The sequence below is a fragment of the Orcinus orca genome, chromosome 12 (genome assembly GCF_937001465.1).
Source record: "Orcinus orca chromosome 12, mOrcOrc1.1, whole genome shotgun sequence".
Taxonomy (NCBI): domain Eukaryota; kingdom Metazoa; phylum Chordata; class Mammalia; order Artiodactyla; family Delphinidae; genus Orcinus; species Orcinus orca.
The window spans coordinates 81541046-81565412 of NC_064570.1; the positions used below are offsets into that span (position 1 = coordinate 81541046).

At 38.6% G+C, this 24367-nt stretch overlaps 1 protein-coding gene and 1 long non-coding RNA gene across 15 annotated transcripts in view; both read right to left on the minus strand.

Annotated features, from left to right (window-relative positions):
- FAM135A (family with sequence similarity 135 member A) overlaps positions 1-24367 on the minus strand; it is a 123645-nt gene that overhangs the window by 68437 nt on the left and 30841 nt on the right. For all 14 annotated transcript variants that reach the window (XR_004483458.2, XM_033428700.2, XM_033428701.2 and 11 more), the window contains one exon: positions 21478-21557. Coding sequence is in view for 13 of the 14 variants with exons in the window: in XM_033428700.2 (XP_033284591.1) it covers positions 21478-21557 (80 nt within the window). In the remaining variant the exon portion in view is untranslated. The remainder of the gene's footprint in view (positions 1-21477; positions 21558-24367) is intronic.
- Positions 1179-8404, minus strand: LOC125960671 (uncharacterized). The gene is made up of 2 exons (XR_007470574.1): positions 4847-8404; positions 1179-4792 (listed from the first exon to the last, which is right to left on the minus strand). It is a non-coding gene; the product is annotated as an uncharacterized LOC125960671 (long non-coding RNA).

The following is a 24367-nucleotide window of genomic DNA, read 5'->3' on the forward strand; positions in this document are numbered from 1 at the left end:
GTGGCCAACGACCGCGATCCCTGTGTAACTTAAATTCCAATCGACACCCCCTCACACGCCCGCCTTTCTCTCCAGCCCACTCCCTCTAAGGCCACCAGCTCAACAACCCTCTGACCCCACGGGATGCTACTCCTCTTCATCGTCCCCTGCTTCCCCTCAAGTGCCCACTTCCCTCCTGACCCACCTTAACCTCCACGGTTCACATTGTCACTCACCCTTGCACACGTCCTGTTAAGGACACACATACTACTCTTGCTCTGTCATCTTTGCCCGCAGAAATCTCAACCTTTGTAAACCTAACTCTCTGCTTAACCCACACTTGTATGCACGAGGTGAATGGAGCTGGGAAGAACACACAGCTCTTCTGACGGACCGGACTTCAAATCCACGATCACTAAGCTTGAACAGGCCTTCAGTGCTGCCGAGCAATCACACTGGGTTTTCTGAATCCATTCCCTCCCCACATTCCTAGATCACTGTTTCATAGGATATTTTCTCGGCTCAAACCTAGCCTTCAGCCTCAACTGAGCAGTTTGGCTCTTATTTCAAAAGAAGATAAACATAACCAGGTTACTTGGCTCCTTGGACGTCTCACTCTCCTGGCTTTGCCCCCACCAAACAGGCCACGCCCTTGTAATCATTTTCTTTGCTGTGTTTTTCTTATTCAAGAAGAAGCATAGCATAGTGGGGGTTTTTGTTTTTAAATTTATTTTCTTTATTTTTGGCTGCATTGGGTCTTTGTTGCTGCACATGGGCTTTCTCTAGTTGTGGCGAGCGGGGGCTACTCTTCGTTCTGGTGTGCAGGCTTCTCTTTGTGGTGGCTTCTCTTGTTGTGGAGCATGGGCTCTAGGCACGCGGACATCAGTAGTTGGGGCACATGGGCTTAGCAGTTGTGGCTCGCGGGCTCTAGGCGCACGGGCTTCAGTAGTTGTGGAGCACAGGCTTAGTTACTCCGTGGCATGTGGGATCTTCCCGGACCAGGGCTCGAACCCGTGTCCCCTGCATTGGCAGGTGGATTCTTAACCACTGAGCCACCAGGGAAGCCCAGCATAGTGGTTAAGGACAGATTCTGGTTGAAATTAAGGCTCTGCCACTTATTAGCCCGAATTCAATCTTTTTGTGTTTTTTTTTAAACAGGGTCACAGATTGATTGATTTATTTTTGTCTGCATTGCGTCTTCGTTGCTGCGTGCGGGCTTTCTCTAGTTGCAGCGAGCGGGGGCTACTCTTCGCTGTGGTGTGCATGCTTCTCATTGCGGTGGCTTCTCTTGTTGCAGAGCACGAGCTTTAGGTGCGTGGGCTTCAGTAGTTGTGGTGCGTGGGCTCAGTAGTTGTGGCTTGCAGGCTCTAGAGCGCAGGCTCAGTAGTTGTGGCACATGGGCTTAGTTGCTCCGCAGCATGTGGGATCTTCCTGGACCAGGGCTCGAACCCGTGTCCCCTGCATTGGCAGGCAGATTCTTAACCACTGTGCCACCAGGGAAACCCCCAAATTCAATCTTTATTAATCTTTCTGTTTTCTATGCCCCACATCCAGTCCTTAGCAAATCCCGTTAGCTCTACCTACAAACTACGCATATCCAGTATTTACTGACTGAGAGTGATAGAAATGCTCTAACAGAAACAAAGAACACTGCAGTTAGGAGTTCCCAAAACAGGATTCTAAACCACATGATAAGAAATTGTACACAAAACAAATTATCCTAAATTGCTTTGCAATGACAATAATTAACCTGCTGTGAGAGTCACCTATGCCCTCAATTAACATCAATATTTAAAGCTTTTAAAAAGATGTACCAATGACTTAAAGAAAATAAACTTATCAAGTTTTATTCTCAAACCAGAAGCCAAGGGCAAAAGCTGTGCAAGTTCCTCCAGTCATTCATTCACCCATCCAGTCAACAAATATTTACTGAATAGCTATGACAACAGCTGTATTATAACAGATAGTCTATAAATAGGCACATAATAGACACTTTCTAGGTGTTAGAGATAAAGAGTAAAATTAAAGAGATAAAAATCTCTGACCTTTTGGAGCTTACATACCAGTGGGAAGGGTGATAGAGAATAAAGACAGTAAATAAGAAAAATGATACAGTACGTCTGAAGGTAGTAAGTGCTATGCAGAAAGATAAAGAGAGGAAAGAGGGTGAGAAGGATAGCGGTTTTAAACAGAAAAGTCAGGCAATGCTTCATTGAGAAGGGGATCTCTCAGCAAGGACCAGAACCCCACGTCCTCTCCCTGCTACAGGCCTCCTTCACCTGAGGAGTCTGGAGGTTTGTTCCCCAGAGATGACAGAACAGAGGTCCTCTGAACGGGAAGTCACCTGGCAAAGCTGAGAGCACGAAGGTATAAGCAGAGGCGTTCTGAACCCTGAACGCCGAGGTGCACAGAGCTCTTCCTCTACTGGGTTCCCAGAATGCTGGCAGTTAAAGGAGTCTTACTCTCCAGGAAGGAAACAGGCTAGAGTCTTCCCTGGCATTTCAAGAACTGTAAAGAGCGTAAGATCTAACCCTATTTGCAAGCCAGTAAGCTAGCTGGCCACAGGGTCATGGATGCTGGCAAGAGACACGAGACTCTGGGGTCAGAGTTTCAAGTTCACCTCGGTTGCCCTTGTTCTCACTCCCCCAAGTCACACGGGGTGACACAGGTGGATACCACGCACGCATAGGGTTTGGGTCACAGTTGAAGAACTCTAAGCTTAGGAAACCTTGATCTTTTTTAAGGAGGTATAAGAAAACCTGTCTAACCTTTGAACTGGAGGGAGACGGTATCTCTGTCATACTAGACAGTAAACAAATCCACCTTCTGCTCCAGACAGAGACACTACCTACACCTCCCAAAGCTCTTCACTACAGCAACATCCTTAAAAAGATGGTCTGGAACAAAAGCCTCTCAGTGTCCTTGCTCACTAGATGTACGGAAACTGAGAAACCATGGAGAGCTACTTTCAACAACATGTAGCGTAAAATCTCAGCTTCTTCACAGTTCTTGACACGGGGAAGCTGACCAGGCCAAAATGTCTATAATAGATCTGTTATGTAAATCTATTTTATTAGATAAGATCTCAGATACCAACTTCACAGGTTCCTAGCAATCAGCTCACCAACATCACCCTAATGTGACACTCGAAGACACAAGTCCCATGTGTGCCCTCTGAACGTCCAATCAGCCTCCTTTCAGTCACGTGCAGATAACTGACGACTATCAGACACCTGAAGAAAGCTTCTAACATGCAAGTTAGAAACCAAAACAGAGAAAAAGCAACTTGTAGAGAGAAATAAAACTTAAAAATCTATCAGTATTGTTCTTAAAGAAAAAAAATCGCATTCATGAAATAAGAAAATGTTGCTATGGGTGGGGGTGGGGGAAGAATGGATTGGGAGTTTGCAATTAGCAGATGCAAACTAGTATATATAGGATAGATAAACAACAAGGTCCTACTGTATAGCACAGGGAGCTATATTCAATATCCTGTGATAAACCATAATGGAAAAGAATATAAAAAGAATGTATATATGTGTATAGCTGAGTCACTTTGCTGTACAGCAGAAATTAACACATTCTAAATCAACTATACTTCAATACAATAAATGTTTAAAAAGGAAAATGTTGCTATAACAAAGGAACAGTCATAGAACAAAAGAGCACTTGAATTTTAAAAGAAAAAATGGAATGAGACGGAGTGAGGAAAAGGAGGGGAGAGAGGAAGGAGAAAGAGAGATAGACAAAAAAAAGAGATAAAGAAAAGCAAAAAGCTCAAAAAAGCAGTTACGGCTGAAGAAATAACCTAATAAATACAGAAAAGAGGAATAAATGGGAAAAAAAGGAGAGGAAAAAAACTAAAAATTAAGAGAACCAGTGAAGATGATCCACCATCTAAATGACAGAAGTTCCATAAAGAACGAACAGAGAAGACAAATGGGAGAAAATGATTGACAAACTAAGAAAATTTCCCAGAACTGAAGTACATCTGCTTCCAGAGGAAAAGGGCCCAATGAGTACTGAGAGACCAGAGGTACATCATCGTGTGCCATTAGGGCAGCCAAAACAAAGAGAAGATCCTACAAGATTCTTGAAAGGGGAAAAGGATCACATATAAAGAACTAGCAACCAGAAAAGCTTTGAAACTCTCAACAGCAAGGCTGCAACCCAAAAGCCAATGGAGCAATATTCTCAAAATTCTGAAGGAAAGAGTTCCAACCTAGAATTCCATACTTAGCTAAACAAGTGTAAGAGCAGAATAAAGACATTTTTAGACACTAAAGGTTTCAGAGATATTTATTTCCTACACCACTTTCCCCAACAAGATAACAGAGAATAGGCTCCACCAAAATGAGAGAGTAAACCAAGAGACAAAATAGGTGTTAGGAAACAAGATCCAATGCACAAGGAAGGTAGAGGGGATCCCTAGGAAGACAGGAAGGAAGGTTCCAAAGAGGTCCTCTGTCTTAGATACAGAGGTGACTGACCAAGATTGGATCAGTGTGCTCAACACACAGCTACACCGAGGTCTATCATCTGAAAGACCTGTGCTGCCATGGGGCCATTTTTTAACCTAAGGACAGATTAAAAGCTTGGCCAGATTCCCTTCAGCACTTGATTTGCTTGAGGGTGCACTAAGAAAGTCTCCGCCCTATAGCCTAGATCACATGAGGGCAGTCTTTTCCCCTCACAGAGGTTTTCTGCTTTGCCCTACTCCTAAGAGTTGAAGGAAGGAAAACTGAACGGTAAGTGTAGATGTAAACCAGCCTATTCCACACGTTGGCTATCTAATACTCCACCACGCCACGACCTTGGCGGGAGCCCTGGATGTGTGAGTTCACACAGTACTCCATCACACTATGACCTTGGTGGGAGCCCTGGATGTGTGAGTTCACACAATACTCCATCACACTACGACCTTGGCGGGAGCCCTGGGTGTGTGAGTTCACACAATACTCCATCACACTACGACCCTGGCAGGAGCCCTGGATGTGTGAACTCACAAAATATTCCATCACACTATGGCTTGGAAGTGTGGATTCACACAAGTCACTCCTGACCTTGCCCATTAACTCCCCTAAGGGATCCTGAAACGTTTCAGTGCACAGAAGCACACCATAACCCAGGGACTGCTCAGCTTTCTCATGGCAGCAGCTTTCCCCCACAGCTGAACCTGTGCTTGCTACTCAGTTTTTCCAAACTCAACCAGACACGTCCTTGGCATATACTCATAGGTAATGAAACTATAAGCAAAACTAAAGAATGATTAATACAAAAGTCAGGAGGATTACACAGGGTGCTTTTATGGTACTAATAATATTCTGTTTCTTAAATGAAGGGTTGGTACCTGGGAGTTTATTTTATCACTTAATAAAATAATGTTTTACATTATCTTCAAAAATGTCTGATACATTTCACAATAAAATTTTAAATGCTTATTGCATTACCTATGTCATGCATTGTTCTAAGCTAAGTAGACCAGACCAAACCAAAACAAACCAAAAAACCACCTTACCTGCCCTCATCTAATTCTGTAAATTCCATCTGCACTAAGTGTGACAGAGAAGGACAGAGTGCTGTAGCATCTCATAAGATGAGGGTGAACTACGTCTGCAGAGTCAGGAAAGGCTTTGGTGACAATACAGCATTTGAGTTGAAATACCACGAAAAAGTTAATCAAAAGAAGACGGAAGGGAGGAGAATTTCAGGAGGAAGGAGCAGAAACTTCTTGTTAGCAACTGCTAACAGCTATAAAAGAGGAAATCGACAGTAACACAATAATAGTGGGGGACGTTAACACCTCACTTACACCAATGGACAGATCAACCAAAATGAAAATAAATAAGGAAACAGAAGCCTTAAATGACACAACAGACCAGATAGATTGAATTGATATTTATAGGACATTCCATCCCAAAACAGCAGATTACACTTTCTTCTCAAGTGCGCACGGAACATTCTCCAGGATAGATCACACCTTGGGTCACAAATCAAACCTCAGTAAATTTAAGAAAATTGAAATCATATCAAGCATCTTTTCTGACCACAATGCTATGAGATTAGAAATGAATTACAGGGAAAAAACAAAAAACACAAACACATGGAGGCTAAACAATACGTTACTAAATAACCAAGTCATCACTGCAGAAATCAAAGAGGAAATCAAAAAATGCCTAGAGACAAATGACAATGAAAACACGACAATCCAAAACCTATGGAATGCAGCAAAAGCAGTTCTAAGAGGGAAGTTTATAGCTATACAAGCCTACCTCAAGAAACAAGAAAAATCTCAAATAAACAATCTAAACTTACACCTAAAGGAACTAGAGAAAGAAGAACAAACAAAACCCAAAATTAGCAGAAGGAAAGAAATCATAAAGATCAGAGTGGAAATAAATGAAATAGAAACAAAGAAAACAATAGCAAAGATCAATAAAACTAAAAGCTGGCTCTTTGAGAAGATAAACAAAATTGATAAACCATCAGCCAGACGCATCAAGAAAAAGAGGGAGAGGACTCAAATCAATAAAATTAGAAATGAACAAGGAGAAGTTACAACAGACACCACAGAAATACAAAGCATCCTAAGAGACTACTACAAGCAACTCTATGCCAATTAAATGGACAACCTGGAAGAAATGGACAAATTCTTAGAAAGGTATAACCTTCCAAGACTGAACCAGGAAGAAATAGAAAATATGCACAGACCAATCACAAGTAATGAAATTGAAACTGTGATTAAAAATCTTCCAACAAAGTCCAGGACCAGATGGCTTCACAGGTGAATTCTTTCAAACATTTAGAGAAGAGCAGACACCCATCCTTCTCAAACTCTTCCATACAACTGGGGAGAAAGGAACACTCCCAACTCATTCTATGAGGCCACCATCACCCTGATACCAAAACCAGACAAAGATACTACAAAAAAAGAAAATTACAGACCAATATCACTGATGAATATAGATGCAAAAATCCTCAACAAAATACTAGCAAACAGAATCCAACAACACATTAAAAGGATCATACACCATGATCAACTGGGATTTATCTCAGGGATGCAAGAATTCTTTAGTATACGCAAATCAATCAATGTGATACACCATATTAACAAACTGAAGAATAAAAACCATATGATCATCTCAATAGATGCAGAAAAAGCTTTTGACAAAAGTCAACACCCATTTATGATAAAAACTGTACAGAAAGTGGGCATAGAGGGAACCTACCTCAACATAATAAAGGCCATATATAACAAACCCACAGCAAATATAATTCTCAATGGTGAAAAACTGAAAGCATTTCCTCTAAGATCAGGAACAAGACAGGGATGTCTGCGCTCACCACTATTATTCAACATAGTTTTGGAAGTCCTAGCCACAGCAACCAGAGAAGAAAAAGAAATAAAAGGAATACAAATTGGAAAAGAAGAAGTAAAACTGTCACTGTTTGCAGATGACATGATACTATATATAGAGAATCCTAAAAATGCCACCAGAAAACTACTAGAGCTAATCAATGAATTTGGTAAAATTGCAGGATACAAAAGTAATGCACAGAAATCTCTTTCATTCCTATACACTAATGATGAAAAATCTGAAAGAGAAATTTAGGAAACACTCCCATTTACCATTGCAACAAAAAGAATAAAATACCTAGGAAGAAACCTACCTAGGGAGGCAAAAGACCTGTATGCAGAAAACTATAAGACACTGATGAAAGAAATTAAAGATGATACCAACAGATGGAGAGATATACCATGTTCTTGGATTGGAAGAATCAATATTTTGAAAATGACTATACTACCCAAAGCAATCTACAGATTCAATGCAATCCCTATCAAATTACTAATGGTATTTTTTACGGAACTAGAACAAAAAATCTTAAAATTTGTATGGAGACACAAAAGACCCAGAATAGCCAAAGCAGTCTTGAGGGAAAAAAATGGAGCAGGAGGAAATCAGACTCCCTGACTTCAGGCTATACTACAAAGCTACAGTAATCAAGACAATATGGTACTGGCATAAAAGCAGAAACATAGATCAATGGAACAAGATAGAAAGCCCAGAGATAAACCCACGCACCTATGGTCAACTAATCTATGAAAAAGGAGGCAAGGATATACACTGGAGAAAAGACAGTCTCTTCAATAAGTGTTGCTGGGAAAACTGGACAGCTACATGTAAAAGAATGAAATTAGAACACTCCCTAACACCATACACAAAAATAAACTCAAAATGGATTAGAGACCCAAATGTAAGACCGGACACTATAAAACTCTTAGAGGAAAACATAGGAAGAACACTCTTTGACATAAATCACAGCAAGATCTTTTCTGATCTACCTCCTAGAGTAATGGAAATAAAAACAAAAATAAACAAATGGGACCTAATGAAACTTCAAAGCTTTTGCAAAGCAAAGGAAACCATAAACAACACGAAAAGACAACCCTCAGAATGGGAGAAAATATTTGCAAATGAATCAACAGACAAAGGATTAATCTCCAAAATATATAAACAGATCATGCAGCTCAATATTAAAGAAACAAACAACACAATCAAAAAATGGGCAGAAGACCTAAATAGACATTTTTTCAAAGAAGACAGATAGATGGCCAAGAGTACATGAAAAGCTGCTCAACATCACTAATTATTAGAGAAATGCAAATCAAAAGTACAATGAGGGGCTTCCCTGGTGGCACAGTGGTTGAGAGTCCGCCTGCCGATGCAGGGGACACGGGTTCGTGCCCTGGTCTGGGAAGATCCCACATGCCGCGGACTGGCTAGGCCTGTGAGCCATGGCCACTGAGCCTGCGCGTCCGGAGCCTGTGCTCCGCAAAGGGAGAGGCCACAACAGTGAGAGGCTCGCGTACCGCAAAAAAAACCAAAACAACAACAACAACAAAACTACAATGAGGTATCACCTCACACCAGTTAGAATGGGCATCATCAGAAAATCTATAAACAACAAATGGTGGAGAGGGTGTGGAGAAAAGGGAACCTTCTTGCACTGCTGGTGGGAATGTGAATTGATACAGCCACTATGGAGAACAGTAGTATGGAGGTTGCTTAAAAAACTAAAAATAGAATTACCATATGATCCAGCAATCCCACTACTGGGCATATACCCAGAGAAAACCATAATTCAAAAAGACACATGCACCCCAATGTTCACTGCAGCACTACTTACAATAGCCAGGTCATGGAAGCAACGTAAATGTCCATTAACAGAAGAATGGATAAAGAAGATGTGGTACATATATACAATTATTACTCAGCCATAAAAAGGAAGGAAATTGGGTCATTTGTTGAGACGTGGATGGATCTAGAGACTGTCATACAGAGTGAAGTAAGTCAGAAAGAGAAAAACAAATACCGTCTATTAACGCATATATGTGGAACCTAGAACAATGGTACAGATGAACCGGTTTGCAGGGCAGAAGTTGAGACACAGATGTAGAGAACAGACGTATGGACACCAAGCGGGGAAAGCGGCGGGGTGGTGGTGGTGGTGATGTGCTGAACTGGGAGATTGGGATTGACATGTATACACTGTGTGTATAAAATGGATGACTAATAAGAACATGCTGTATAAAAAAATAAATTAAATTAAATTAAAAAATTAAAAAAAAGAAACTTCATTTATTTCTTACTTCATATGGTATTAGGTACACGGTCAGCACTTGTGGAGAAATTGGAACTTGTGTGCACTGCTGGTGGGAATGTAAATGATGTAGCTACCATGGAAAGCAGTATGGAGGTTCCTCAAAAACTTAAAAGAAAACTACCATATGATCCAGCAATCCCACTTCTGGATAATTATACAAAAGATTTGAAAACAGGGTATTGAAGACATATATCTGCACTGTGCTGTTCATGGAAGCATAAAGTCCATCAGCGGATGAATGGATAAAGAAAATGAGATATAAGATGGAATATTTTCAGCCTTAAAAAAGGAGGTGGGCTTCCCTGGTGGCGCAGTGGTTAAGAACCTGCCTGCCAATGCAGGGGACATGGGTTCGAGCCCTGGTCCGGGAAGATCCCACATGCCACGGAGCAACTAAGCCCATGAGCCACAGCTATTGAAGCCTGCATGCCTAGAGCCCGTGCTCTGCAACGAGAAGCCACCACAATGAGAAGCCCACACACAGCAAAGAAGAGTAGCCCCTGCTCACCGCAACTAGAGAAAGCCCGCACACAGCAACCGACCCAATGCAACCAAAAATAAATAATAAATAAATAAATAAAATTTTTTTTTTAAAAAGAGGGAAATCCTGTCATACGCTACCACATGGATGAACCATGAGGACTTATGCTAAGTGCAATAGGTCAGACGAATGCTGTGTGATTGTACCTACACGAGGGATCTCAAATCGGCACTCACAGAAGCGGTAAGTACAAGAGTGGTTGCTAGGGGCCAGGAGCTGGGGTAAATGAGGAGTCCTCGGTACACCATGTTCAACGTACAGAGTTTGTCAAACAACAATGTGCATACAGTTAGCAACACTTAACACTTAAAAGTTTGTTAAGAGGGGAAATTTCATGTTACGTGTTTTTTACCAAAAAAAAAAAAAAAAAGAGTGCTTTACTCTGGAGTGTTAGTAACCCATGGCAATTTATTTAGAGAGAAGCCTTGAGGTTTTCGTCCTAAGGTTAACATTAATTTCCTGACATTCTGCACTTGGGCCTGGGGTGCCCAGCTGTCCTGACTACTGACCTTTAATTTATCCCTGTTTTCAGGCCCGCCTCTCACTTTCCTTCATCTGCTATTCCCATCTGCACGCTTGCAGGGAAAGTATCCCGAAAAGGTAGTTCAGCTCCTACTTCTGTTTTCTGTCTTTCAAAATTCACTGAAATATTTTTGTTATTCCTTCTTACACTCCTCCATTGCTATTACTGAGGAGTCTTGGAAACAAGAAGACCAAGACATATGTGTGTACTCAGTTTATTGTCTTGAGTCGGAAAGGCTCCCTGCTTTTTAACACTTATTTGATGATAACCTCCATCCATGAGGTTAGGAACCACATAAACATGTTTCATTGCTTTGATTTACGAGTGAGGACCATGTCTTACACATAATAGGCACTCAGCAAGTATCTATTGAAGAACTGAACTTTCATCTAACTTCTTAATGTAGTGCCCTATTTCCTTGTTGAAATGACTCTATTTTCACTTTGCCTATCAGTCATCTGCTAACCCAAACATCAAACCTACACTTTGAGAGACTTGTGGTAGAGGCCTACAAATACTTCCATTAAATCATGATAATTTAGATTTTATTCCTATCACCATCTTTCTGCATTTCCATTTCTTTTGGTTAAACAGCTAGCATTGGTATCTCTCATTTATTCTGTGCACAAGTGAGCATTCATTCAACCATAATTTGCCGCTAAAATAACGAGAACTAAGAGAGATGAACATAAATGAGAACACTGTCCTTGTTTTCAGAGTTCCCAGTCTAGTTTGGATAGAAACATTCAAGCAAATAATTGCAGTACAATGTGATAATCTCCTAATTCCTTATTTCCGGAGGCCAAAGCAAATGGCACTGTAATTATTACTGTCCCTTCAGCCAGGTAAAAAGACCACAAATGGCAGTGACAGAAGGAAGCCGCTGAATCCAGGGAGAGGAAGTGGAGGCTTGTGATGCCAAATGGACTCAAGTTTCATAATCTATGCAAGAGTTTATTGCAAGAGCTGACTTTCTGGTGATTTTTCCATTCACAGTTGTTGAAATTATTCAGTTCCTGATAACAGTAATGAATTGTCTCTAGCTATATATTTCTTTAAACTTGCCTCATTTTTAAAAGCATTTTTCTTTAATGATTCTTGCTGTTTGTTTGCATTAGAATTCCATTTCTGAATTGGAAAAAATGTGTTAAGATGCTAAGAGCTGAAAGAAGTCTATAGAAAGCGCTATGACAACATGGCAGAGGAAACTCCTCAGTGCCTATGGGAGGCATCTATGGGCTAACAAAGGAGACAATGAGGGGAGGAATGTGCACAGAATAGGAGGGAGGTTAGAGCCCAGCGAATTTGTTCCAGAGAATCCACAGGGACAATGGTGGGAAATAAAGTCAGACATGTAGGATGGGGGTCAAGTCATGAAAAATCTTCACAATTCAGAAAAATCTATCACAACATTTCAGTGTCTGTCAAAGGAAGGCCCTGAAAGGTTGGTGTCTGGGCAGAGCTTAAGGAAACAACTAACAGGGGAGAAAGAGATGGTTCTTCTAGCAGCACTGCAAAGTACTGACGCTTCATTACAAGTGGCCAGTTAGCCACTGCCAAGGCAAAGCACCTGGGCCAACTCTTCCTGATACCTAGCCCCTATTTCCAGACTTCCCTTTTTCTTTTATTTATTTTTTAATCAATTAATTAATTAATTTTAATTTATGGCTGCATTGGGTCTTAGTTGCTGCGTGCAGGCTTTCTCTAGTTGCGGCGAGGGGTAGCTACTCTTCGTTGTGTGCGCGGGCTTCTCATTGCAGTGGCTTCTCTTGTTGCGGAGCACGGGCTCTAGGCATGTGGGCTTCAGCAGTTGTGGCCCGTGGGCTCAGTAGTTGTGGCTCGTGGGCTCTAGAGCGCAGGCTCAGTAGTTGTGGCACACGGGCTTAGTTGCTCCGTGGCACGTGGGATCTTCCCAGACCAGGGCTTGAACCCGTGTCCCCTGCATTGGCAGGCGGATTCTTAAGCACTGCGCCACCAGGGAAGTCCCCCCCTTTTTCTTTTCTTTTCTTTTCTTTTTTTTTTTTAGAATTTATGTATGTATGTATGTATTTATTATTTTATTTTTTGGCTGTGTTGGGTCTTCGTTGCTGCTCACGGGCTTTCTCTAGTTGCGGCGAGCAGGGGCTACTCTTCACTGCGGTGCGCAGGCTTCTCATTACGGTGGCTTCTCTTGTTGCAGAGCATGGGCTCTAGGCACGTGGGCTCAGTAGTTGTGGTGCATGGGCTTAGTTGCTCCACCTCATGTGGGATCTTTCCAGACCAGGGCTTGAACCCATGTTCCCTGCATTGGCAGGTGGATTCTTAACCACTGTGTCACCAGGGAAGCCCCCTTCTTCTTTTAACCACTACCACCAGTATAAAAGCACTGGGTGGTGGTAGGTAGGAAAAAGAATGCAATACAAATATGCACAAGGAATCTTACCCAGAATAGACAGCCTTAGAAAAACCCTGGTCAAACACAAATAGCTGGAAATTTCCTTTTGGTTCAACCAGGTTTGACTTCTTATTAGTCCAAATGTTTATCTAGTTGTGAAGCTTTTATCGAAGTGGAGAATATACTTTTTTAGTAATAAGACTTTCCCTGCATATTATTGCTTGAATTTTGGGCAATTTCTCTTTCTTTCTCCCCATAAACAGCAGTCTTACAGAAGAACTAAATAGATTTTTTTTCCCAAAGAGGACACTAAAATGGCCAACAGTCAAATAAAAAGATGCTCAGCAAGGCTAATCATCAGGGAAATGCAAAACAAACCCACAATTACCTATCACCTCACACCTGCCAGAATGACCCTCCTCAAGAAGAAAAGAGACAACAGTGCTGGCGAGGGTGTGGAGAAAAGGGAACCCTCACAGGATGTTGGTGGGAGTGTAAGTTGGTCTGACCACTGTGGAAAACAAAAAACTAAAAATAGATCTGCCATACAGTCCAGCAATTCCACTTCTGGGTATACCCGAAGGCAACGGAAATGGGATTTTGAAGAGATATATGCACTCCTGTGTTTCCTGCAGCATCATTCACAATACCCAAGACGTGGAAACAATCTCAATGCTCATCAACAGATGAAAGGATAAAAAAGGTGTGGTGTATATATACACAATGGAATATTATTCAGCCACAAGAAAGGAGGACATCCTGCCATTTGCGAAAATATGGATGGATCTTGAGCACATTATGCTAAGTGAAGTAAGTTAGAGAAAGACAGTATGTATGATATCATTTATATGTGGAATCCTAAAAAAAAGGCAAACTCATAACGAACAGAGAGTAAAATAAGAACCATCTTATCTTCCCACCCCCCGCCATCCCCTTGTATGGGGGAGTGGGAAGATAACACTGATGTAGCTTAAGGGTATGAGCTTGCAATGAGTATAGTATAAATAAGTCATAGAGATCTAATGCATAGCATAATGAATAAAGACAACAATACTGTACTATAATTAGGTAATGTGATAAATATCACTACAATGGCAATCAAAGTACAATATACAAATGTATCAAAGTAATACACTGTATACAATGTTAAATTTATACAGTGTTACATTATTCAATAAAAATGCCAAATTTATTCAAGAAAAAAGGAACAATAGCTGACTTTTAATGACTACTTATTACTTACTTATTGCTTCTCACTACTACTACTAGCTACCATCTATAGAGCACTTACTATGTGCCAGGCACTGTGCTTTACGGATATTGTTATGAATCCTTTAGGCAATCTTATAGGGCAGGGATTAACATATCCATTTTATAGATACCAAGCCTCTGATAACGTAACTAAGTTGTCCAGGAAATAAATGCCACTGCTGTTTGCTGCAAAGCCTGTGCTTGGTCTTCTATGCCACACTGATAAATTAGTTCAAAGACATACCTGCAGTTCACTCTTACACTCACTACAGAACCCCACACTAGAGGGGAAGAGCTGTCTCACTGAGGAAGAAAAGACCCAGAGAAGGTGCTGAAGAGGGCAGACCATACCAATCAGCTCTCCTGTGTACAAGCAAGGCCAACCCTTAAATACGGAGAAGGGAGAGGCACACAAACGGCTCCAGTAGCTCCCTCTCCCGAGACTGTCCTTACATCAAGCGGGTGCTGAGATCCTAGAGGTCACCTTATTGCAGCTCTTTAACATCTGCGGCAGTTAAGATAGGATGGGAAGCCAGGACAAAGTACCCACTATTTACTGAGCACTACACCGGGCCTCTTGACCCAATTTTCTCACTTAATTTTCAAAAAACACACTGTGAAACAGGGATTATTTCCATTTCACTGATTAGGAAAGGCTCAGAGAAACTGAATAATTTGTTTAAGACCATAAAGCTAGTAAACAGCAGAACAAGACTTGAAACTAGTTATGTCTAAATTCAAATACTCTGTGCAGATTACACGAGCTTTATATGAATAGAAATGGAAGCCCAGGTACCCAGATTTCTGTAATAAGTTATAAAGTCCAGGGACTTTTCTGAGGTCTCTTCCTCCCTTCGGTTTTCCCCTCTTGCCCTTGGTCATCCTGGTTCATGCTTCTTGTCCAAGAAATGGTTTTATTGATGTTTTAAAAAAAATTTAGATTTACTTATTAACATGAGATGTTATCCTATGTGCTTAATTACTATGTTGCATAAAAGAATTACATAAATCATAGGAAAACATCCAATTAATAATATAAGTTTCAGCTCTTTACAACATTAAATGGTTCACAAATGGCATAGTAAATGAGTCAAACTTGACTGCTTCTTATTCTTTCTTGTATTACTAGAAGCCCAATAACAATATCCTAATGTATATGGCCCTTTACAGTTTGCTATGAACTTTCACTTATTGTAAAGCAGGTTACACATTTCACAGATAAGAAACTGAAGCTCGCAGAGGTTAAGTGAGTTTTCCAGGGTAACATAAAAGGAAGCTGGCATCCTGATTCCAAGGAATTACTTTGTTAACCACAACAAAGCTGCACCTTTGACTCTACAACTACTAAAATACCTAAGATATACCTATAGCTATCTCGATTTCATAGGTGACCCAGATCAATATCAAAACGAGAACTAGACTTGCCTTGTCTTGCCAGAAACTTAAGATCCTCCTTCTTTATGTTGGATAGTCATTTCAATTTTATAAACCCTTTTCCTCTTGTGTTACCATGGAAATGTAAATGCTGTTTACTTGTTTTCAACATTTGGAATAAACCCATAGACAAAAAACACAAGATTTAACTACAGTTACAAATCCGAATATGAATGTTAGCAATCTTGATGATATAAAACAAAGGATATGTCCAACAGGTTGGGAAGTGGAGGGAAAGAGAAAATTTGAAAAAAGAGGTAAGATTGTTTATATCCTTACTTTAGAAAATGAGGGGTCTGTCATATGTGCTGAAATAAGAAACAGAGCTTTAAATATTTCATTTGAAGCTCCAGTAATGATCAAAGAGAAATGTGAGAATAATGGTACCTCTTAAAAAACAGGGGGAGAGGGAGGAAGTGGTGTGACATAAATTGTCACAGGACGTGGAATGTCCATGTAGGGGAACCATCAGGGCTACAGAAACAGTTAAAAGCGGTGAATCCAGAGAAAGAGCTATGGTTTTCACTACTAATCTTTCTGGACTAATGGATCTTTTAACTCTTTGCTGGTATTATTTGCATAAAAATATTTTTTTCAGAGAAAAGGGATGGATAGATACGAAAAATCAAATAAAACAGTATACGTTTCTTTTTAAAAACTACTATCACTATTAGAAATGGCGAGTTGTTCTTGACTTTTTATCAAAATTGTACATAGTCTTCTAACATTTCAAACTGGAGCCAGCTTCCCAGAACCGGCAATGACTTCTCTGTTGTAGAAATCTCTGAATGCACTGTTGTTATTCCATTTTCAACAGCCCCATAAATACTCACTGTCTCTCATGACTGATGTTATTATAAGATGACAGCTATGTCCTGACTCAAGCCTCTCACTGTCAGCACAATCTTGTGCTGGAAATAATTTAAACATGTTGCAATAAGCTGTATAACACCATCTAATTCCCAAACCATCTAACCTGCCTACTGCAACTCACAGACAAAATCATCATTTTTTTCTCTTCTTCTTAAAAGTTTTCCAGAAATATTCACCTGGTGTAAGATATATGGTAAAATATAGAGCTGGAAAGAAAAGGTCTTGAGATGGAAGCACAAATCTAAATTAGAATAAAAATAGGGTATGTAACAAAAAGTACAGAGAAAATTCAAGCCCTTGGAAGGAAACGTGAACTGTTAAGGAACAGAAGCGAAAAGAGACTTAAACATATTTATGTTGTTAGCAAGGATGAGTCTAGAAATCAGTGATATATATTTATTAAAACAAAGTCAGCCAAATACATAGGAGTAATTTCTGGAGGCAGAAAAATTTTGGAAGGATACTTTTTCCTAACAAATGTACTAATACTAAAAAGGTACACATACTCCAGGAACTCTTAAATATCATTTTAAAATGAAACAAATCTTGGGGGAGGAAAGACATAAAAAGAGAAAGGAACCAATACCTCTTAGATTGGAATAAACTGGCTGCCTTTCTTTGCTCTTTGTTTTTCAGATTGCTGGTGAGGAAACTCACCTGAACATTATTTTGGATCTACTATATCTGTGAGCCTCTAATAAGTCATGACATTCCATCAACCATTATTCTCTATAATTTTCATACAAACTTAAACATTCAACACCATAGGCTACTCTGGGGTATACTGGCAGGAAATACAATTGGGATGCCAGATTTACATTCCCAGGGAGGTTTCAGAGGGTGGTTCAGAAGCTGTGGAACATGACACACATAAAAGGTAGCCAAGCTGGGGATGGTCTTGGGCAGGAAAAGCAGCACGTCTCACAGTTCATTCAGCACCACTGCATTTGTAAAAGTGTTGATATCTTTGTGTACCATAGCTCTGATGAACATAGATGCAAAAATCCTCAACAAAATACTAGCAAACCAAATTCAAGAGCACATTAAAAGGATCAAACACTATGATCAAGTGGGATTTATCCCTGGGATGCAAGGATGGTTTGACATATGCAAATCAATAAACGTGATATACCACATTAACGAAATGAAGATAAATGAAGGATTAAATGAAGGATAAGAATCATATGATCATCTCAACAGATGCAGAAGAATAATTTGACAAAACTCAACATACTTTCATGATAAAAACTCTCAATAAATTAGGTACAGAAGGAATGTACCTCAACATAATAAAGGCCGTTTATGACAAGCCCACAGCTAACAAATCCTCAGTGGTAAAAAGTTCAAAGTGTTCCTCTCAAGTCAGGAACAAGAAAAGGATGCCCACTCTTACCACTCCTGTTCAACACAGTACTAGAAGTCCTAGCCACAACAAACTGGCAAAAAAAGGAAATTAAAGGCATCCAAATAGGAAGAATTAAATTCTTTAATTAAATTAAAGAATTTAAAGGAAGAATTATAATCATCTCTGTATGCAGATGACATGATCTTACACATAAAAACCCTAAAGTCTCCACCAAAAAGCTGTTAGAATTAATCAATGAATTTAATAAAGTTGCAGGACACAGAATCAACATATAAAAATCAGTTGCATTTCTATACACTTAACAATGGACTGCTTGAAAGAGAAATCAAGAAGAAAATCCCATTTACAATAGCATGAAAAGCAATAAAATACTTAGGAACAAATTTAACCAGAGGAGATGAAAGACCTGTACACTGAAAACTATAAGACACTGGGGAAAGAAACTGAAGAAGACACAAATAAATGGAAAGATAACCTGTGTTCTTGGATTGGAAGAATGAATATTGCTAAAATATCCATACTACCTGAAGTGATCTACAAATTCAATATAATCTCTATCAAAATTCCAATGGTATTTTTCACAGAAATAGAAAAAATTATCCTAAGATTTGTACGAGACCACAAAAGTTCCTGAATAGCCATAGCAATCTTGAGAATGAAAGAACAAAGCTGGAGGCATCACACTTCTTGATTTCAAACTACATTGCAAGGCTATAGTAATCAAAACAGTATGCTATTGGCATAAAAACAGGCACATAGATCAATGGCACAAAAAAGAGAGCCCAGAAATCAGCCCACCACATATGGTCAACTAATACCTGACAAGGCACCAAGAACACATAATAAGGAGAAGAAAGTCTCTTTGAAAAGTGGTGCTGGGAAAACTGGACATTCACATTCAAAAGAATCAAACTGGACCCCTATTATATATCACTCACAAAAATTAACTCAAAATGGATTAGACTTAAATTTGAGACCTGAAACCACAAAGCTCCTAGAAGAAAACAAAGGGGAAAAGCTCCTTGACATTGGTCTTGGCAACGATTATTTGGATTTGACACCAAAGCAAAGGCAAAAATAGACAGGTGGGACTACATTAAACTACAAGGCTTCTGCACAGCAGAGGACACCACCAACAAAAGAAAAAGCAACCTACTGATTGGGAGAAAATATTTGCCAATCATATATCTGATAGAGGATAATATCCAAAATATATAAAGAACCAAACAACTCAATAGCAAAAAAAAATCTGATTTTAGAATAGGCAGAGGAACCGAACAGACACTTTTTGGCAAAGAAGACATACAAATTGCCAACGGGTACATGAAACGGTGCTCAACATCACTAATCATCAGGGAAATGCAAATCAAAAGCACAAAGAGATAACCACTTCACATCTGTCAGAATACCTATCATGAAAACGTCAAGAGATAACAAATGTTGGCCAGGATGTGGAGAAAAGGGAACACTTGCGCACTGTTGGGGAGAATGTAAATTGGTGCAGTCACTATGGCAAACAGTATGGAGGAGCCTCAAAAAATTGAAAATAGAACCTCCAAATGATCCAGCAATCCTACTCCTGAATATATATTTGAAAGAAATGAAATCAGTATCTAAAAGAAAATTCTGCACTCCCATTTTCATTGCAGCATCATTCACAATAGCCAAGACATGGAAATAACCCAAGTGTCTGTCAGTGGATGAATGGATAAAGAAAATGCAGTGCTTCTTTAAACAATGGAATACTATTCAGCCATAAAAAAGATGGAAATCCTGTCATTTGCAGCAACATGGATGAACCTGGAGGGCATTAAGCTGCATGAAATAAGTCAGACACAGAAAGACAAATACTGGATGTTATCACTTACATGTGGAAACAAAACAAAAATGTCAGTTTCATAGAAACAGAGAGTCGAATGGTAGTTGCCAGGGGCTGGGGTGTGGGAGAAATGGGGAGATGTAGGTCAAAGGGTACAAACTTTTAGTTATAAGAAAAATAAGTTCTGCAGATCTAACGCACAGCATGATGACTATAGTTAGTAATAAAGTACTGTATACTTGAAATTTGTTAAGAATAAGTCTTCGGCCTTCTTTCCCACAAACACACAAAACAACTAACTATGTGAAGTGAGAGATGTGTTAATTATCTTGACCATGGCAATTTTTTCACATCGTATCTGTATAACAAATCACATATGTATATGTACTGTACAATGTATGTGTATAACAAATCACATTGTACACTTTAAATATATAAAATGATATTTGTCAATTATTCCTCTATAAGGCTGAAAATATATATAAATAAAAAGGTAGTCCAGAAAAAAGAAGTTTTTCTACAGTATTTTCCAACTGGCAACTTTAGGAGATACAACAGAGCAGGACATTTAGTCTGCTGATTAAGGTCAAAGAAAGGCAGTACCAATCTGTCCTGTAACATTAGTTGTTTTAACCTGTTTCCTAGAAAGTAGACTTACAAAAGACCTATTGACAATAAATGTATACTCCAACATGTACATCAGCCCAAGAAGAAAATTAATTTTGAAAAGAAGAAAGGTACATATTTTTGGTCATAAGCAATAGGCCTCCCTGAGCATTTTGACAGTCTTCAGAAAGAGTAAGCTCTCCATTACGTACAATTCATTAAACTTTAACATTAACCAGCAGTTTGGTATCCATAGTATGCTAAGAAAGATAATCCTCAACACTTCAAATTCCCAGAATACATTTTTAAATTTCAAAAATGAACTGAACTGTGCTCAACATAGCTTTAATGTTAGGTACACTTATTATTTTGTGATGCTTTGAAAACTAGTAATTCATATTAGAAATATATGATAACTCTCTAGTACGTTTCATTAACCATTTCGTTTTCTAACTGCTTAGACTGAAACAGAGTATACTGTATCAGGAAAGCTGAAAAAATGCCCAATGATTATGTCAGGGACACCAATCCTTTAATGCTGGTGTGTCTCCTCAGAATATGAGTAATAAGAGAGCTGCTATAACATGTCTATTTTATGCTTTCTGGCCCTTTGTTTTCTAATTAATCAACCAGAAAAAAAAAGTGGTTGAAAAATATTCTCAAAACGCATACTATAAAACTTTATCATAAAACACCTTTGTGATCATATGTCAAATTATGTGTCCACATTCACTGTGTATTTGTTAAATTTATAGATTACATGATATAAATGATACTACCCCCACTTATGTTTGGTTTCATGGAAATTTCACATACTTTCTTTTATTCACTCATCGTAAGAAACCTAAGAGGGAGACAAGGAACCTATAACCAAACCTGTTTTACTGAGGCCTCAAATATATTTTTTATAAGAGGTATGAGAATGATGCTCTTTGGCATCTTATATTTGTAATTAAAAGATAAAAATAATTATGAAATTTATTATTGGTCATTATAATGTTGCTTCACATTTTTTAAAAACAGTTGAAAATATTCCTTGGCTTACCTGCTGCATGTAACAAACTAGCTTCTACTCTGTGGGGAACTCTTGGTGGAATTTTCATAGATGCACGAATCTGGTAAAAACTAAAGCAAAAGAGACAAAGAAGTCACTTCAAAACATTTAAAAATATGCAATGCCGCAATTTCTATATATCTATATGTATTAAAAAATAAAGTTGGTCTGCTTCTATCAGTCTCCCACAGTATTTACTGCTGGTGGGAAACAGTGTATCAGATCCACACACAGATCAAATACTAGCATGGCATAAAACCCAAAGGGAAACAGGCGTGTGTAAAGACAGACAAGAGAAACAATCTTACTTTAAATGAGAGAATGCATAGCAACCATAGGAGTTACTAACGATTCTAAGAGTTTCACTGCTTTATTTGATTTATTCATTTTTTTCTTTTAAAAGATAATAAATTATTCTTAAGCATAATTTTGAGAAAATACAGGATTAATAGTAGACAGTTTTAAAAAAATTAGTTTCATACTATAAGATATGTATTTGGTTTAAAGAATTCAGTATTTTTTCAAGGTCATAACTATTCTGTTTAGTTTATGCACTTTTACTTGCTTATTTATTCTACAAAATTAAGAAAAAAATATATTAAAAAAAATCTACCAGTCATTAACAATATCAGTTTAAACAGAAAAAATTATGAGATAAAAGTATTATAATATGCTTGTGTTTTAACATCATTACACTACTAGTTTGTGTATGTAATGGAGGATACATGTATCTTTGTACACACACACACACACACACACGTGTACACACACAGAGGGTTACTAAAAGCTAAATGAAGATTATAAATCAGGGATGACTTTAGATGGACCCTAGGGAGCTGAATATTTAGTCTTTATTTCTCTTTAATAATTTCCTAGATGATAGTTTAAATATTACATTTGTAAATAATACAAAGATTAAAATATATAAATATATTTATTACTATTATTTCTAGGAAGGTGTGGCCTTGAAGAGAACATATGGTCAGATCACAAAGCCCGAATTAAAGAGTGAATGAAACAGTAGCCAATTCAATTTAGAACCTTTAAAATCATAATTTGGCCTTAAAGAGACATGGCAAAACTCCACAGAGATAGATGCTTAGTTGAGATTAAGATGAGGTCACCTTGAAGATGTGAGATGACTGAGAAGAAAAATCAAAGTGGAAAGAGCAGGAGCCTTGGGACCAAAGGAGAGCAAAGTTTTAATTTTAATTAAAGATTAAGTGAAATATTGCTATTTTAAAATATTCAGGTATGTGGTATAAGACCTTAAGAATAAGCAACTGATAGACACTTCATTTTAAACTTCTTAAGCACAAGAACTATGTCCTATTTGTAAGTGTACACCCTCAATCCTAATATAATGATTTGCACACATAAATTCAGAGACATTTAAACAACACTCTGCATTTACTGTATACTGTTAGAGTATCCTAATTTAAAACTCCCTGAATTTAAATGTGTATGTGGGACTTCCTTGGTGGCGCAGTGGTTAAGAATCCGCCTGCCAATGCAGGGGACACGGGTTCAATCCCTGGTCTGGGAAGATTCCACATGCCGCAGAACACCTAAGCCCGTGTGCCACAACTACTGAGGCTGCGCTCTACAGCCCACGAGCCACAGCTACTGAGCCCGTGTGCCACAACTACTGCAGCCCACGTGCCTAGAGCCTGTGCTCCGCAACAAGAGAAGCCACCGGAATTAGAAGCCCACGCACTGCAACAAAGAGTAGCCCCTGCTTGCTGCAACTAGAGAAAGCCCGCGTACAGCAACAAAGACCCAATGAAGCCAAAAATAAATAAATGAAAAAAAAAAGTGCCTAAAACATACGGTTCAACATATTAAAAAATAAATAAATGTGCGTGTGTATACATATACATACACGTAGCATTAATTCATGACTTATTGAGGACCCACCTATGTTTCGCCACTGGGCTAAGTTCTAGAGATACAGGAGAAACAAACCACTGGAAGTAATTACCTACATTATTTTAAGTGATGTTCACTTTGCATTTATAAAAGCAGTCTATTATGACTGTAAATATATTTTTTAATTAAAATTAATGATACTTTAAAGGTATAAATCTTCAAAAATGAACAAAACTTTCAAATGTGCATATGTTAACTTTTTTTATGTAAAATATCAAATAAGAGATAAAATTTTAAAAGCAAAGGATAAAATATTTCCTTTTCTAAGGGCTGTGGTGAGCTAGGTTATTCAGAACAACTTCTTGCTAAAAAAACAACTAAAACAGCCAAATAAAGTATAAAAATATATCTTTATAAAATTATTGAAGTAACAAAATAGTATGGAATTATCAAACAAAATCAGTCAGGTAGACAACGCAATGAAGCTGCTTTTGTCCTGCAGGCATCTGCTGATCCATTCTGACAAACCTTACTTTCGGCTTTAAAAGCCTGGGTTATATTCCTAATATATAAAGAGCATCTAAAAATTGAGAAGAAAAAGGCCAATTAACCTAAAAAAATGAAAAAGAAAATTTATAAACAGTACACCAAAAAAGAACTGCAAATGTCTCTTAAATACAAGAAAAAATTTTCAATCTTACTTATAATTTTAAAAACTACAAATTAAAACTATAATGGGCTATCCTTCCTCATCTGTCACATCGAAAGAAAACCAGCAGTTTGACAAAATACTCTGCTGGTGAGGCTCTGGGCAAAAAGAAATTCTTCTGTACTGCTGGTGAGGTAAAATTGTGCAACGCCATATGGAGGGGAATTTAGCAATAAGGAGCAAAAACACATAGACATTTACTCTTTGACCTAGCATCCCACTTTTAAGACTATTTCCCAAAGATACTTTAGCAAAAATATTCAATGAGGTAGCACAAGGCTATTCATTGCAGACTTAACTGCA